The 18,672-nt window shown below is 47.4% G+C and overlaps 1 protein-coding gene across 1 annotated transcript in view; it reads right to left on the bottom strand.

Moving 5' to 3' along the window:
- ctdp1 (CTD (carboxy-terminal domain, RNA polymerase II, polypeptide A) phosphatase, subunit 1) overlaps nucleotides 1-18,672 on the bottom strand; it is a 288,341-nt gene that overhangs the window by 208,187 nt on the left and 61,482 nt on the right. Inside the window, 2 exon segments of the mRNA XM_038810246.1 lie at nucleotides 7,564-8,700; nucleotides 15,364-15,530. Coding sequence (XP_038666174.1) covers nucleotides 7,564-8,700; nucleotides 15,364-15,530 — 1,304 coding nt within the window.

Raw genomic sequence — 18,672 nt, forward strand, 5'->3', positions numbered from 1 at the left:
GTTCAGGAAAGACTCAACAGAAGTGTTCAAAATTATGAGGCGTTTTTAAGACAGCAAACAAGTAGAAACCATTCCTACCCTCGGGAGAGCCGGGTTTAAAATAATTTACAAAAGAAGCAGGAGGGAGATAACAAGAGAATTATTTTTATGCGGCTTCCACGAACCCACGGCCTGAAAGGTTGGTAAAGCAGTTTCAATCGTAACATTCAAAGGAGAATTGAACACGCATTTAAAAAGGAAAACTATATCGAGAAAGAATGGGCTAATGAGATTAATCGGATAGCTCTTTCAACGAGCAGGTAATGGGACTTGAGAAGGAAAATAAAAACGAGTGCAAACGTAAATCGCTTAAGCAGTAGTATCCAAGACAACACAGGATAGAACTCTCTAGGGTACTGGCAAACAACATACTAAGACCAAAAGCATAATTGTGTATAATGCAAACAAACCAAAGGAACAATTGGACACATACTTAGCAGAGTGCACAAATAAGCACGTAACAGCAGGGGTCGCCCCTCGAGCCTGCTCCATCATTCAACTAGATCATGGTGGATCATCACAACAGCGCCTATACTTCCTCAAGAAACTAAGGAAATTCAGCATGTTCACATTGACCTTTACCAATTTTTACAGGTGCACCACAGAAAGCATCCTATCCGACTGCATCACAGCCTGGTATGGCAACTGCTCGGCCCAGGACCGCAAAAACATTCAGAGTCGTGAACATCGCCCAGTCCATCACAAAAACCTGCCTTCCATCCATTGACTCCATCTACACCTCCCGCTGCCTGGGGAAAGCGGGCAGCATAGTCAAAGATGCCTCCCACCATCAGGCAGGAGACACAAAAGTCTGAGAACACGCACAAACAGATTCTTCCCCGCTGTTACCAGACTCCTAAACGACCCTCTTATGGACTGACCTGATTAGTACTCCACCACTGTATGCTTCACCTGATGCCGGTGTCTATGTATTTGCAATGTGTACCGTGTGTTGCCCCATTATGTATTTTCTTTTCATGCACTAAATGATCTGTTTGAGATGCCCGCAGAAAAATACGTTTGTCTGTCCCTCGGTACACGTGACAATAAACAAATCCAAATCTACCTCAACGCAACTTTCCTACACTATCCCCATATCACTTGACCACATTACTATCTAGAAATCTCTGCCGTGAACATACACAGGAACAGAAGTAAGCCATTCAGCCCCTCGAGCCTGTCCTGCCATTTTATGAGATCATGGCTGATCTGTGGCCTAACTTCATATATCTGCCTTTGGCCCGTATCGCTTAATATCTTTGCTTGACAAAAATCTATCCATCACAGATTTTAAAATCAACAACTTTGTTTTGTGGGACTTGCTAAATGAGCGAATCGCCACAGCAGCTCCTGGGGTAGAGAATAGCAAATATTCACTACTCCCCCGCGTGAAGAAACCCTTCCTCAGCTCAGTCCTAAGTGATCGGCTCCAGATTCTGAGATTGGGTCCCCGGTTCTAGACTCCCCCAGCCAGGGGAAACACCCTTCCTACACCTAACCTGTCGAGCTCTGTAAACATTTTGTACACTTCAATGAGACTGCCTCTCATTCTTCTAACTTATAGAAAATACAGGCCCAGTCTCGTCAAATTCTCCTTGCCATCCCGGGAATTGGTCGGGAGAACCTGCGCCGAGAGACTATTAGCTTTTGAAAAATGAAAATCGCTTATTGTCACGAGTAGGCTTCAATGAAGTTACTGTGAAAAGCCCCTAGTCGCCACATTCCGGCGCCTGTCCGGGGAGGCTGGTACGGGAATCTAACCGTGCTGCTGGCCTGCTTGATCTGCTTTAAAAGCCAGCGATTTAGCTCAGTGAGCTAAACCAGCCCCTTTTAGAACATACAGTGCAGAAGGAGGCCATTCGGCCCATCGAGTCTGCACCAACCTACTTAAGCCCTCACTTCCCCGTAACCCAGTAACCCCTCCTAACCTTTTTGGTAACCAAGGACAACCTATCATGGCCAATCCACCTAACCTGTACGCCTTTGGACTGTGGGAGAAAACCCACGCAGACACGGGGAGAACGTGCAGACTCCACACGGACAGTGGATTCCCCAGCGGGGAATCGAACCTGGGACCCTGGCGCGGTGAAGCCACAGTGCTATCCAGTTGTACTGCCGTGCTGCCCAAATGCTACCGTGCTGCCCACGGGACTGGCCAGTTGGAATGCAGTTGTTTCGATTCTGGTACTTTCCTACCTTCTCCAGTCGTACTCTGTGCTCAGATAGCATTAAGCAAGGAAGAATCATTTGATCCTTCAAAGCTTAACATTGTTATCCCGGCGCTGGAAGCTATTTAATGCGAGGCTTTGCATCACACTTCTCTGCAGTCCTGTCCTAAATAAAAATTCACACGCAATTACTCAACGTCACACATCGATCAGTAAGAAACCCATGTTCTAATTCAGCCAACAGCTCTCGACACAAAGAACCACAGCTGGGGGGAAAAAAGCCAACTTTTTCATTATTCGAGACAAGTTCCTGCACATCATACCAAAGCTGATTTATCATTAGTGTCAGCTCCAACCCAATGATTTATCTGAAGGCGTATTATAAATGAGCCTTCGCGTACGGGACTGGGCAACAGTGTCAATGCTTCTCAAAATGGGAGGGTTACACTCATTACTTAAAAATGCCTCAATGCTCCAAACAAAAGCACATAAATAAGCAGTGAATTAAACACTTTTGCCACAGGACTTCTGAAATATATTTGAAACTCCACTCGGTGACCATTCAACAGAGGCAGCTAATTGGGCTGCACAGTAACTTCAAGTCTGCACCAGCCCTTGGAAAGAGCATCTTACAAGCCCACACCTCCACCCTTGTCTCCGCAACCCAGTAACATAATTTAACCTTTTTGGACAACTAATTTATCACGGCCAATCCACCCAACCTGCACAGCTTTGGACTAGTGGGAGGAAACCGGAGCAGCCGGAGGAAACCCACGCAGACACGGGGAGAACGTGCAGACTCCGCACAGTCACCCAAGCCGGGAATCGAACCTGGGACCCTGGAGCTGTGAAGCAACAGTGCGCACCACTGTGCTACCGTGCCGTCCTTGTGACAATAAAGATTTATTATCAGTGTCTTTCTTAGGGAGGACTGCAGCCAGCTGGCATATATTGGTTTGATAACAGTTTTGAGTACGGGAAAAAAACAATGTCCCAAATCCTGCAGCCTCAGATCGAAACGGCCAGATTTCCGATTTTCCCGGATTTTGGACTTCCAACCTATAGGTTAACCTTTAGTTACTCTGAAAGTAAACAAAAGGCCCTGAATATAATACTCGAATATGCTAAAGAACCTGAAGCAACTAAAGATGTCAAGACCACAAAAAAAAACAGGGCAAATCCATTCCGGCCAATTACTGTCCCATCAGTCTACCCTCGGCCACCAGCAGAGTGATGGAAGGGGTCATCGATAGCGCACACACGCCTTCTGTTCCTTATACAGCAATTTAACCCACACCACAAACTTGAGCCCAATCTCAAATCTCTCCAACAGTGCAAACAAATAGCTCCACTCCACATAAACGAATGCCTTCTCCGTATCCACCACTTCCAGTTCCCTCCCTTCTGCCAGAGAAAACACCACATTCAACAGATGCCACATTCAACAGACGCCGTAAGTTCGACGACAACTGTCTGCCCTTTACGAACCCCATCTGATCCTCACCAATCACCCTCGGGAAGCACTCTTCCAACCTGAGTGTCAGCACCTGAGCAAAAGGTTTGGCATCCACATTTAACAGCGATATTGGCCTATACGACCCACACTCCACTGGGTCCTTATCCTTTTTTAGCAGCAATGAAATGGGTGCCTGGCCCATCGGCTCTGGCAGGGTTCCCTTTGTCACCACATTCTCAAACATCTCCACCAACAGCTGCTCCAGCTTATCCACCCAGCCCCGGTACCTTACCTGCTGCATCTTCCCTATCGCCATCGACAGCTCTTTCATCCCCACTAGCTTTCCGACCCTGCCGTCTCCTTCTCTCCTAATTTAGGACACTCCAACTGCCCCAAAAAACTCCCCCATTTCTGACTCGCCCTTCAGAGGCACCAACCTATGCAACCTTTCATAAATCTCCGAGAATGCCTTGTTCACCTGCTCCGGTGCCACCACCAACTCCCCTGTCCCATCCCGAACCTGAATAATCTCTCTCACAGCCGTCCGCAGGCGGAGCTGGCCCGCCAGCACGCGGCTGGCCTTCTCCCCATACTCGTACGCAGCCCCCTTCTCCCGCCTCAGCTGCCGAATCACCTTTCCTGTGAACAGAAGGTCAAACCTTGCCTGTAATTCCTTTCTCCTCGCCAGAAAATTGGGAGTAGGATCCTCCACATACTTTCTATCCATGTCCAAATTTCCTCTACCAGCCGCTGCTCTCTGGCCCCCCGTCCACTCGAGCCATAAACAAGGCGGTCTCACGCCTTACTACTGCCTTCAACGTTTCCCACACCACTGACGACGAAACCTCCCCATTCCTATTAAGCCCCACCTAATCCTCAATCGCCTTTCCCAACTTTGCACAAAAGTTTGGGTCTGCCAACAGCCCCACAGGTATCCCCAGGTTAAACCACCACCAATCAGCTCTCCCCCTGAAAAGGCAAAGCAGCCTCTGGTCATCTGGGAATTGGGCGATTTTACTTACCTTACCTCTTAAAATCATGTCTGTGCCAAAGGTACGGCCTTCTGCTATATATCTGTTCTCATGTTGTCTAAATCTGTGGGTTTTGACAGGTGCTCAGCTTATTAACGTTCTTTGAAAATTTTCAAGAAACCAGTTCATTGAGAAAATATTGCCAAGTAAAGAGAAATTTTCATTACTCAGAAGTTCTGCCCAATCTTTGTCAGCAGTGGGTCTGATTCTTGTGACACAACAAATCAATCACCCGCAGCGATTGAAAATGGATCTTGAGTCAAGTAAAAATCACCATAGTCCCAGGTGACCATAGGCTGCTTGCCCCTTTCAGGTGAGGGGCAAGGTTTGAGAAGGCGGACCTTCATGGATAATTATGATTTTAGTACACAACAGAGGGCAGCACTGAAAACCATCTGCCCAGAACCCCATTCTCCTCATCTCGAATGGTCTCAACGTGCTGCTTCAACCCATCTTGAATCATCAACACTGGGTCTCTCTTTGCTTGCCTTCCAAAGGCCTAACCGCACAGAGAGAAAAAACATTTGATCATATACCAACATTCAAGCTCCGTCCAAGCTTCTTCCCATCATTTCTCCCTAACTCTCTTATCTCGCATCTCCTCAACTACGTGGTCTCGACTACGCCTTTTGGTGGAGAGTTACACATCCTCACCACTCTCAGGGTAAAGCCGCCTCTCCTGAACTCCCCCATTGGATATATTCCCGATGATCTTGTATTGATAGGCCCTAGTTCTGGTCTCACTCACAACTCAAAGACAAACATCAGAGAGAGGCACAAAGGAGAAGAGGAATAAAAGAAGAGAAAGAGAGAGGGAGAGTGGGAAGATAAAGATTCGTACTCGGATGCTTCTTCTGCCTTTCACTCTTCTACTTAACTATCCTGTATCATTCCATGCTGTGCAACATTGATGATTGCTGCTCATTTTAGAATCATCTTAAGGCTTGTGAGCCCCAGTTTTTAAAGAGTTTTGCATGGCCTGTTTTTTCAAAGTGCCAAAGGTCCGTAAGTCATATTGCTGGAACACCAATAGCATAGTTGTTTTTTAGAACTGGAACAAAATACGGTGCAACATATTCTATATGTACAAAAAAAAAACAAGTGACCATCCATTAAATGGAGGCAGATGATGTAATCGCAATGATGTGCCTGAATCATGACATTCCTCCACTCTGAACGCACATTTTTATTTTGTTGCAAATTAAAAATGTCAATAGAAAGCATTCTCCCCGGGGCTGAGGAATGTTAGGATTGGTGCCAGTATAAGTCGGGAGGGGGAGGGGAGGAGGGGGGGCAAAGAGTAGAAAGACCCCCGTTATTGGTTCTCTGCGTCTTACCTCCGCTCACTCTGCACAATACTGGAGGCATTTTGGAACTGCAGCAATCTCACGAGACTTGCCGGCAATGAAGACCCAGAGGCGATTTCGAGCCCTGGTGGCACTGCAATTTCAAATAGGGACGTCCAGTAGGCCATCAGGTCTGATTGTACATGGATCAACTCAAAGACATTTTAGTAATATATACATTTTGTTTTCAAAAACATGTTTCCAGATCAAAGGCTTATTTTCCTCCACTGCCTCAGATCAATTGCCATGAGCAGTTCTATGTGATCCATTATTGCAAGGAAGTATTGGCGCTTCTATTATCAACTGTAACTGTAAAATGTAACCGCCTCCAAAGGAAAAAGCACGTCTAACTTTGTCACTCCCGCTCTCTCCTTCCATGCTCATTGCTTTCCTGTGCTCAGTCGATCTCTCCTTCCATTCATACCCACGGTCAGCTCCTCAATCTTGCTATTTCACATGACCTCCCTCTTCCCAAATTCAAAGACAACGGTATCGCTATTTCTTATGTCCCCTGCCCTTCGAACCTCCCCGCCCCCTCACAACACCCTCATCTGTTCCTAGGGGGAAACCTTCCTCAAGTTACCTGCGACACTTTCAATCCGCAACACTTTCAGTCTTCCATCCGTCTTCGCTCCTGCCTCTTCGGCCCATTTGTTACTGAAACCCTCCTTCCATGCTTTGGGTACCTCCCGATCTTGACCTTTCCAGTGCTCCCCTCACTGACTTCCCAAGTTCCAATAACTTGAAAACCCAAGCTCATCTCAAAAGCTGCCACCTGCATCCTAACTCACACCGAGGCCAGCTGATCGACTGCCTGGTGCGCAGTGACTCACTTTAGTTTCCAGTCAACCAACCCCGCTGTATCAAAGTTCTCCTCCGGCTGTTTAAATCCTTCGATGGCCCCGACTCTCCTTTCCACCCAGCAGCCCTGTCACTAGCTCAGTAATCTCCTCCAACTCCAACCGCTCGTGCGTCATCCATTCTTACCACTCCATCTTTGATGGCTGTGTTTTAAACTGCCTTTTCCCTTGGGCTCTGCAATTCTCTCCCTAAACCCTTCCTCTAATCTCTCCATCCTTCAAAACCAGATTCCCAGCCCAGTCACCTGCCACACTTCCTCTGACCCAATACCAATTGCGCGCGGAGCGCTTTGGGACGTTAAAGGCGCCACGTAAAGGCAAGTCGCTGTTGCCCGTTTTCTAATTTTAACCAATGAAATGGTGGCCAGGACGGATTCTGTCTTTGGAGTAAATGGGCGTAATTTGCGGCACACAGACCGACAATCTAAAAAAACAAAACAAAATGAAACCAATATCTCTTATTTGCGGCCATGCGGCAGGTTATGAAGGGACAGCCCCATTTGTGTGACCCAATGTGGCACAGTGGATGAAAACAACAAGCAATCCATTACCTCGTGTTATACGACTAAAACGGACAAGCCAACCCAGTACGTATATTTAACGGGATAATTCTCCATTTGCCCGACAAACAAAGCACAGCCGCACGGATGTGAATGTACTTACCAGGTCGAGCTGCAATTAAGTGAGTTGTCCTGGAGGGGTCTTTGGGATTTAAACATAAGGTTTTCTTCACCTTGGCTCCAAGTGCTGTGGCATGGTACCACTCTCTCGTCTTTTCTATTGGGTAGTTTGTGGGGTAGAGTCCACTGAATATTATTATTGTGCCTTGGAGCGCCTTGCTCTTCAGCTCCGGAACGATCTGTTTCAGATCAGGCACATCTCTCTCCTTTTTAAGGTATTTCTCATACTGGGCAAAATACTCGGTGTGGACATGGACCAGAATGGTTTCCAGGTACATCAGATGGTCGTCCTCATCTGGATCCTCCTCTTCCACGTCCATGCTCTGGTCCAGGGACTCGCCCATTGTCACTCCCGACTGTTCGCTATTTTGAGACTCGGTTTCCGCCTCCTTCTTATCTGCGCACCCGTTCCCGACATCGCCGAGCGAGTCCTGATCGTCATCCCCCTCGGGTGCCTGGTCGGGGCATTTATCCTGCGACTCGGACTCCGGTAAGTCCCCCGCCTTTTCCTTCCCCTTGTCCGAGTGGTTAAGCTTTGCTTCCGCCTGCCCGGGTCCTGCTTTCCTTTGTTTCCTTGACTTCTTCCCGGGCAAGCCCCTGGGCTCCTTCTCGGCGTCTAAGCTCGAGGTAGGCGAGGGCGAGGCGGTGTCCCTCTTTCCCTCCTGCGGCTCGCTGTCGCTGTCGCTCGACAAGTCAAAATCGAGCTCGCCGCCAGCCTGGGCCAACTGGCTTTCCGCTTCCCTGCTGCGAGGTTCCGAGCTACTTTCCGTCGCCGTGACAACGCCCTCCAGCGAGTGTTCTGACTCGCCCACTTTGACAGGAGTGTCAGCAATAGCAGTTTTAGTGTGAGAAACCGTGGCATCGCATAAAGGTTTCCTCTCATTTGCTGTGTCCTGTGAATCCTTCGTGTTGGGGCCGCATTTTAAAGATTCAGCACATTTCGAAGCTTCCTCACTTAGAACGCCAGTGCTGCCGTTTTGCTTCTTCGAACACTCCCCAAGGCCATTACTCTGTTCCTTTGCCTCGGACACTTCGCCACATCTGTCGATTGCGCCGGCACTGTCGGTGGAAGTGGACGCTGGCTGTTCCGCCTCCTCTGCGGGCTTTGACGAATGGTTTACTGAAGAACAGATTTAAAAAGAAAACAGAATTACTCGTTTTCAGTCGAAACCATGACGATTTTCCTGCCGCGCACTAAAGGATTTAAGGTCTACCTACAGGCATTTTCAATAAACTAGGTTACTCAAGTTCCCATTAGCTGATGGTACAGAGACAAAGGGACACAGATTTCAGGTTTAGGGGTGGGAGATGCAATGGGAGGATGTAGGAAGAACTTTATTTATACAGCAAAATATAATGACCTGGAACTTGCTGCCTATGAAGGCGGAGTAAGAAACCTTACAACACCAGATAAACGTCCAACAGGTTTGTTTCGAATCAATAGCTTTCGCAGCACAGCTCCTTCCTCAGGTGAATGAAGAGGTGGGTTCCAGAAACACATATAGACAAATAATGATGCAAGACGATTCTTTAAATGAGAGTCTTTGTAGATAATTAAGTTTTTACAGGTCCAGATGGAGGGACTGGAGAGTAATCCCAGGTTAAAGAGGTGTGAATTGTCTTAAGCCAGGACAGTTGGTAGGATTTTGCAAGCCCAGGGCAGAAGATTGCGCATATAGGCACTGCCATTAAGTTTCTACATCGAAACAAACCTGTTGGACTTTAACCTGGTGTTGTAAGACTCTTACTGTGCCCACCCTAGTCCAACGCCAGCATCTCCACATTATGAAGGCAGAGGAAGAGGAATTGATGGACAATTTCAAAAGAAATGTAAACAGAGACTGCTGGGTAAACTCAACAGGTCTGGCAGCATCGGTGGAGAGAGAACAGAGTTAGCGTTTCGAGTTGGTACCATGTTTGAACTCGAAATGTTAACTCTGCTTCTCTCTCCAGTGTTGCTGCCAGACCTGCTGAGTTTATCCAGCATTTCCGGTCTTTCGTTCAGGTTTCCAGCATCCGCAGTGTTTTGCTTTCGTTTGCTTTGATTGTGAAAGGAAACTGTATGGGCGCTAGAGGGAAAAAAACCCGCAGAGTTATTGGGATAGAGCACGGGGATAAGACTGACTGGAATGTTGTGCAGAATGTGAGCATGGCTTCCTTCTGTGGCTGTCATGAATGCAATAAGTTCAGACAAGCTATGGTCAAAACCTTCACCTTTAACCATGTCAAACTACATGACTAAAGCTCTGATGTTTATATTCCGAGATCATTGAGACTGCACGTTCTTCCCGTGCCTACATGGGTTTTCTCCGGGCGCTCCGGTTTCCTCCCATAAGTCCTGAAAGACGTGCGTGTTAGGTGAATTGGACATTCCGAATTCTCACTCAGTGTACCCAAACAGGCACCGGAATGTGGCGACTAGGGGCTTTGCTGATCTCCATGTCAACTCCACCTACCTGCCTTGATCCAAAATTCTTAACACCATGCCTGACCTGTCCATCAAGTTAACAATCTAAGAGTCAAGTCAATTGCTTCCTGTATTCGCCTTTAATTTCCATTTTGGTTATTTTGCACATAATTGTCTTTTTTGATTCATTCAGGGGAAGCGGTCTTAATTGGCTCGGCCATCACTTATTTCCCATCCCCAATTGCTCCCGAGAAGGTGGTGGTGAGCCACGTATTCGAGCCGCTGCAGTCCATGTGGGGCAGGTACAGCCACAGTGCAGTTAGGGAGGGAGTTACCAATCTGATTCCCAACATTTCTGTTCTTCACCAGTGACTAAAGGGGAAAGGCAACCATAGAAACGGAGCAGCGATGACAAGGGGCCACAGGTGCGATGCTCAATTTACATGTCAATGGACATTTTTGAAGATGGCACAGCCTTGCTCCATTCCGCTCTTTCTCTTAGTCAGCAGTTGAACTGGTCCCACACAAAGTTGGCAACACGATCTCCCTGAATTTACCAAAATACGTCTGGAAGTCTTCAAAATTGAACAAGAAAACATCCCATCGCTCCTTTCCATCAGAGACTCACAAGGATATTGTAATCCTCTCTGATTAGAGACCTTAAAAATAAATTGTTTCTTCCACCTCTACACCCCTTCATTAACAAAGGAGGTTGTGAAGATGTCTGGCTGATCAGTGGGTCAAGTAAGCATTATTTGAGAAAATAGTCAAAATGCTGCTAATGTGAGAAAACAAAGGGGCGGCTAAATAGATCGCGTCAAGACACTGGTCGTGCAAAATAATGGAAAGTTTGGGGAATTGGTGCCGGTGAAGCCAACATGTTCCTCACATACCCTCAACAGGTAGCTGTTCCAAAGAGCGGCATGTGTATGTTAACCGAGAGAAAGGGCATCTTCCCAAGGTTCAAGGTTGAACAAATACACACAACTGCAAAGAACCACAGCAGAATATCTGCCCGGCAACCAGCCAACCTACCTGCAATCCTCAAACAGCAATATTAAACGCGAAGAAATGAATGCATTTCAACTAGGCTGACCTGCCCTCCCAATCGTTCCTTCCTGCATTAAAGGTCTACACCCCCATTCAAGACCATCACAGGGTAACTGCGACATCCCAGGAGGAGGATGACTGGGTGTAAAGCTTGGGAACCCTGCATCACAATGCGGCGGGTGCACCAAAATGCTTTCTTCAGCAAAAGATAAAGCTGTCCCGCTTTCTTGCATTTTGAAAAGTTCAGCTTTTGTCTCACCCTTTACCTGCTGCACATTAAAAAAATTATTTCAATGGATGTGGGCGTCACGGGCTGGGCCAACATTTTGTTGTCCATCCCCCAATTGCCTTTCCCTTTTGAGTGGCTTTGCTGGGCCATTTGAGAGGGTAGTTAAGATTGCTGTGGGTCTGGAGTCACATGCAAGTCATCATTAGACTTTTAAGTCCAGATTTTTACATGAATTCAAATTTCACAATCTGCCTTAAGTGGGATTCGAACCCCAGGACCCCAAAGCTTCAATCTGGGCCTCTGGAATGCCAGTCCACTCCGCCACCGCCTCCCCAGGGCGCAAGGCGGCACACAATGTCCCCTCCGGGAAGAAAACGCTGGAATTCAGATTCAGCGCTGAGGGAATCCTTGATCCTGATGGTTTGCAACCTAATCTACATCACACTTCCATTGTGACAGACTTAACACAGCAGGCCCGTCTCCCACTCAAAACCACTCGCACAAAATGAGGAATTCAAATTTGATGTTACATTATTAAATATAGCACTTCAGTAACAGAGAAGGAATAATGGACAATTTGGCACAGCTTGAGACATTTGTTTGTCCTCCACATTCTCACTATTTACTCCACTCTCTTCTGACACATTTGTCAATACAATAGGCAGACTGCAGGATTCTGTTCAACATTCCTCACGTGCTAAGTGGTATAATTTCACCAGTCTCTGCTTAGCTGTAACAGAAGTCAGTGTTAAAGATCTGAGCAAGGTTGAGGGGGGAAAAAACAATTGGTGCATGACATTTATTCCACAATGAAGCTGCAAGGCTGTGAACAAAGATTTCCAATGAAATGAAATTAAAATGAAATGAAAATCGCTTATTGTCACGAGTAGGCTTCAAATGAAGCCTTCATTTACTGTGAAAAGCCCCAAGTCGCCACATTCCGACGCCTGTTCCGGGAGGCTGTTACGGGAATTGAACCCGTGCTGCTGGCCGGCCTTGGTCTGCTTTCAAAGCCAGCGAATTAGCCCTGTGCTAAACAGCCTCTTCTGAGATACTAGGTGAGGCATGCCTCACGGCGCTGAGGACCCGGGTTCAATCTCAGCCCCGGGTCACTGTCCGTGTGGAGTTTGCACATTCTCCCCGTGTCTGCGTGGGTCTCACCCCCACAACCCAAAGATGTGCAGGCTAGGTGGATCGGCCACGTTAAAATTGTCCCTTAATTGGGAAAAAATGAATTGGGTACTCTAAATTTATTTTAAAAAGATAAACGGTTCCGTTTCTGTGTTAGGGTCAGGGGGAGGTACTGCATTTAGTCGAGAGAACCATGTCAGACAGGAGAAATCTCTGTTCATTGGCAAGTGCAGCAATGGGACGTGTCTGACGATTAAGGTTTCCTCCTTCCACCAGCTGTAAGACTGAAGTGAAGGGAGTTGGTTCAGTCTCCATCCAGTTTGCAGACAGGTCCTCAATAGAGCTGAAAGTTTCGAACCATAAAAGGTGGAGTGAGGGGTGTGGGAAGTTCTACTTTGGGCATTCGATGGCAGTGGTGGAAAGGTATTTACTCTGGGTGCCCGGCACACGCTCAGTGCAGCCAACGGCATGAAAATGTTGGGAGCTGTGGCATTAATAAGGATGGAAGAGGGTAAATCTACAGTGTAAAGATGGTTCCGATTGAGCCAACGCGCGTAAAGCACAGTTTCAAGGCACCGCGGTTCGACAAGGCTGCTGTAGCATGAAAGTCACTGTCTCAGTGGCACTGCTGACCACAGACCAACGCACAAAGCGACATCCTGACTCTCCCTAGTGCTGTTCAGCATTCACCCCAAGTTCCGATGAAAGCCTTAAAGTGACCACCTTATTGGAGCATGCACTGGCCTGCTGGTCTGGGAGACACATAACGCCTGTGCATAGCAATGAAACAAAAACAAAAATCTCCTTTTCTGGGGTTGAAGAGCTCAAAACCATGCTCAGGAGTCCAAGTGGCAAAATATGCACGGCTGATGAGACCTCTCCTCCAGCCCTTTCCACCACCAGAGCCTCCCACCCCTTCCCCAGAGACAAGTGGGCTGAAGTTGTTGCCCCGACTGAGGTGATTGTTACCCGTAACCACGATATGCCTGCAATCAGCACGTTTACAATTACTGCAGGAGTCTCCAGTGGTGCCTCGAACGAAGTTCAATGCGTAATTCCAAGGCACATGCCCCCTCACAATAGGGGCATACGGTGCAGAGATCTTTGTGCAGAGTCCGGCTCTGTCAATGGTTCCCTGCTAAGCCTCAATCACCTATATTCATATTTCCACTGCTGATAACCTGACTCCAACTTGCCACTGTTTATTACAACTGCCCTTTCCTTCACAAGTCCAGTGCTCCTGGAGCATTTCCCGCAGTGACCAAACACCTGCTGAAGTGTAAAGAACACTTCAGCCCACTCACCGTGAAATCAAAATCTCGTCTCGTGCAAACGTTCTCCGTCAAGGTTGCCTCCACCTAGTATCGTGCCAGGCTGTGCATTCCGACAGTGCTACAGATTTCCCAGGCAGATGTGTGCCTCGAGCATTGGTTGTTCTCTACTTCCAGAGTGGCCCCTTTTATTCTCTTGCGACCTTCCTTCCTGCGACTCGGAGTGAGTTACACTGGCACCGAGGAGTAGTTCACTTTTGTAAGCACAGAAGAAATAGGAGCAGACCATTCGGCCTATCGAGCCTGCTCCACCATTCATACAATCGTAGCTGACCTGGTGCTTGAACTCCACGTTCCTGGCTGCTCCCCAAATCCCTCGATTCCCTGAGACGCCAAGAATCTATCTATCCCCAGCCTTAAATGTATTAACAAGGGGGCATCCGCAATGCACTGGGATAGAGAATTCGAAAGGTTCACAATCCTTTGAGCGAAGAAATTTCTCCTCACCCCAGTCCTAAATCATCGCCCCCCCCCCCCCCCCCCCCCCCTTATCTGAAGACTTCAAATTGCCCGACCAGCGAACAATCTCAGCATCCACCTTATAAAGCCCCTTCAGAATCTGATCTGTTTCAAGGAAATCTCTGCTCATTCTTCTGAACTCCAGGGAATACAGAGCCAATTTTACTCAGCCCTTCATCATAGGACAACCCCAGAGAACAATTTAGTGAACCTTCGCTGCACCGGGTAAATCGTTCCTTAAATAAGGAGATCAAAACTGCACACGGTATTCCAGATGTTCTTTCACCAGATCACAGGACATCACCCCTCACAGATGTGCATTCCGTTTGCACTGCAGATCACCAACAAGAAAAGTGGTACAACCTCTTAAATTCACCGGATGCGGGCGTCGTTGACATGGCCTGCATTCATTGCCCGTCCCTAATTGCCCTTGAGAAGGTTTTAATCTTTCTTCCTTTTCATTTTGCACACTTCAACCAGATGTACCAGCTCAGGTTCTTTAAGGGACAGTGGTGAGGCACGTCCACAAGCGCCAGGAAAAATATCCTGCAATCGGTGAACAAGCTTGCGAAAAGGAGACGGGACAGATTAAAACTGCGGTCACCCACAGATGCATACATGAACCGTGTGAATTTGATTTTGGCGGAGCACAGGTTGATTTCTAACCTGTCCCACAATTCCCAACCAACAACCATCCATCAGACATCGCTTGCTCAATTGTCTTTCCCAGGTTGGCTCTGGAACACCAGAACCAGTGCAATAATGTTAAAATAAAGACAACAAGCTTCTCGGGATAATTTCAACAGGGACGTTTTTGTTGTGTTTGAAAAAAGTGCCTCAAAAGTGAAGTCAGGCGTTAACGTAACGAAGAAAAGTCACTGACTTTACTCAAACTTGCGACATAAATGTTGACTTACTGAGGTCCCATTTTACAGCTGATCCTATTGGCATGTTAGCAGGCCAAACCTACAGATGGTCCAAAAACAGGTTTGGTTCCATTCTCTGACTGCTGACTTAGGCCTCATTGCAATAGAAAGCAAAGGGGCAGAGGCTCAATCAGTAAAAAAGGTGTACCGTCATGACTGCCGGTTCAAGAACTCAATTGACGCCATCTCTAAATGATCGCTATGCAAGGTGCGGCACGTCACAGTCTTTCCCGGGTGGATTAGCACTTACCCCTTTTCTTCATCTGAGCCTCCCTCGATCCTGGTGGGGCGTTGATATCCCCGGTGCCTTGAAAGTAGATGTATTTTTTCACCGCTATTAGATTCGGTGCAAACTTCCAAACGTCTTCGCGATCGTCAATGATGCAAACCATTGAGTCCCCACACGGAAAGAGGTTTCTAAATTGGAGAACAAAAAAAAAAGTTACCTCAAATGTAAATGTTGCTCTGCGTTGTGAAGAGTTCCACTCCTCCGTTCAAATCCTAATTCCCTTTAATAACACTAATTAAATTGGACAGCTATGCTGGTTTGAGAAATGACGGAGGCGTCGAGAAATATTACTGATCACTGCTTTTACCGCATTTCAAGGAAACATTCAGGAGTTCTGCTCACTTGTGACCGATGGGTTCCACTTATAAACACCTCACACGACCACCAGACATCGCAAAGCACTTTGCAGTCAATGAGATGCATTTGAAGACTGCTGTATGTAGGAAAGGCAGCAGCCAATTTGCTCACAGGAAGCTCCCACAGACAGCAATGCGATGGTGACCAGATAATCTGCTGTTGTGATGTTGATTAGGGGGTTAAGTATAGCCAGGGCACGGGCGGGGTAACCAAGTAGCTCTTCTTCCAAGTAGTGCCACGGGGTTTATTTTTTATATCCAGCTACGAGGACAAACTTGGTTTACAAGGCTCCATCCGAAAGATGGTACCTTCGGCAGTGCGGCACACCTTCAGTACGGCACAGGGAGTGCCAGCCTTGATTTGTATGCTGAAGCCCTGGTGTGGGACTTGGAACCTGGAACCTAGCGACTCAGAGGCGAGGTCGCGACCAACTGAGCCACGCAAGTTAAGAAAAGCAAACAAACGCGGTGTGGGGTCTCTGGCTGCAGGTCCCAATTTTATTTCACTTTACCACCATTTCCGTCAGCCAATTAGCAAAAGGTCTTAGGGCAGCTCATCAACATGGGCAAGACTATCTCACTGCAGTAGGTGCTGCTCTGGGCGTTACTGTTATATACCATCGAATCCCTACAGTGCAGGAGTAGGCCACTCGGCCCATCGAGTCTGCGCCAACCCTCTCAAAGAGCAGCCCATTCAGACCCACTCCCCTGCCCCATCCCCGTAACGCACCAAACGTTAAAATATTCTCTCTCATCTACATTTCAAGTGAACAAAATATTAATTGACATCACCTACGTTGAGACGATAGATTATATTTTTACCTATGACCCATCACTTTAAATATGTGGATGACAAGTAAAGATTCCTGCAGGACAGAAATGTTCTTTTCACTGTTCTCATTGACCGAGATAAAATACTGCGATCACTAATATATGAAATCATTTTTTAGTAAACATTTATGCCAGTTATTAGTCAGGAGATAAATGAACAGTTGCTGTATCAACAACATTTAGAAATCATAACATTTATATCACAGAATCTTCAGAGCAGAAGGAGGCCATTCGGCCGATTGAGGCTCATAGACGCCATAGATCCCCACAGTGTAGAAGAGGGCCATTCAGCCCATAGAGTCGGTACCGATCCTCCAAAAGGGCACTCCACCCAGATCCGTTCCCCCGCATTGATCATGGCCAATCCACCTAACCTGGACTGCGGGAAGAAACCGGAGCACCCGGAGGAAACTCACGCAGACATGGGGAGAACGTGCAAACTCCATACAGACAGTCACCCAAGGCCGGAATTGAACCCATGTCCCCGGCACCCTGAGGCCGCAGTGCTAACCACCGTGCCACCATGTGCACCGGCTCTCTGAAAGAGCATTCTACCTAGTCCCACTCCCCGGTTTTATTCCCGTAACCTTGCACATTCTTTCTTTTCAGATAGCAATCCAATTCCCTTTGGAACTCCTCGATGGAACCTGCCACCACCACCTTTTCAGGAATTTCGTTCCAGGTTCCAATCACCCTCTGGATGAAAAAAAAATTCCTCTCAGAATTTTTACTCCTTTCGCCAATTATTTTGAAATTGTGCCCTCTCCCCCCTTGGTGCTCGCTTGAATAGGAACAGTTTAATGGTCACCCTGCCCCCACCCTCCTCAGGATAAAGCAAATTATAATTCCCATGAAAATCATTGGGTTTGTAACAAAGTAGAGAGTCTTCTGTGATTTATTCTGTATTACTTTTGATTGATGAGGTAAACCCAATCTAAAAATAGTTTCACGCCAGCTGTATTTCTACGGTTAGCTTTTCCTTGCAGTGTCCTCCAACGTTTGACGGGTTCCTGCTTTATTACTTACTTCCCTGTGAGTTCACCGGTGACCAGCCTGAAGCCATGTTAATGAAGTGCGATCGCTTGCTTCCCTTGCCCGCCTGCCACAAGTCAAGGATCTTGCTCTTCTTCATGCATCCATCTTCACCCTCTTAGAATGAACACTAGCAAAGCTCCATACAACCCGTGGGGAAGTGGAGGTGTATAAGGGTCAAAAGTTAACTGAATGACTTCAGGATTCTTTTTTGACTGATCCACGTGTCCCTGGTAAGTCGAGCATTTACTGCCCTTCTCTAATTATCTTTGAGAAGGTGGTGGTGAACCTTTGCACTCCATGCGGTGTGGCTACACCCAACGCACTGTTAGGAAAAGAGTACCAGGATTTTGACCCAGCAACAGTGGAAGACGCCGACAGAATTCCAAGTCAGGATGGTGTGTGGCTTGGAGGGGAACTTGCAGGTGGTGATGTTCCCATGTCTCTGCTGCCCTTGGCGTTCTAGGTGGCAGAGGTCACAGATTTGGAAGGTGCTGTCACTGGATGAGTCATTGCAAAGCAATCAAGTAGCACAGTTGCCACTGTGTGTCGATGGTGGAGGGAGTGAATGTTGAAGGCGGTGGATGGAGGAGCCAATGAAGCGGGATGCATTGTCCTGTATAGCATCGAGCTTCTCGAGTGTAAGGGTAGCATGGTGGCACAGTGGTCAGCATTGGTGCCTACGGTGCTGAGGTCCCGGATTCGAATCCCAGCACTGGGTCACTGTCCGTGTGGAGTTTGCACATTCTCCCCGTGTCTGCGTGGATTTCGCCCCCACAACCCAAAAGATGCGCAGGGTAGGTGGATTGGCCGCGCTAAATTGCCCATTGGAAAAAATTATAATTGGGTACTCTAAATTTATTTTTTTTAAAAAGCTTCTCTAGTGTGCTGGAGCTGCACTCATCCAGGCAAATGGAAAGTATTCCATCACACTCCTGACTTGTCCTTGTAGATGGCAGACATGCTTTTGGAGTCAGGAGGTGAGTTAAGTTCTGCAGAATTCCCAGCCTCCACTGTATTTATATGGTTGTTCCAGTTCAGTTTCTGGTCA

Source organism: Scyliorhinus canicula, chromosome 10 (assembly GCF_902713615.1).
Source record: "Scyliorhinus canicula chromosome 10, sScyCan1.1, whole genome shotgun sequence".
In the NCBI taxonomy this organism is placed as follows: Eukaryota; Metazoa; Chordata; class Chondrichthyes; order Carcharhiniformes; family Scyliorhinidae; genus Scyliorhinus; species Scyliorhinus canicula.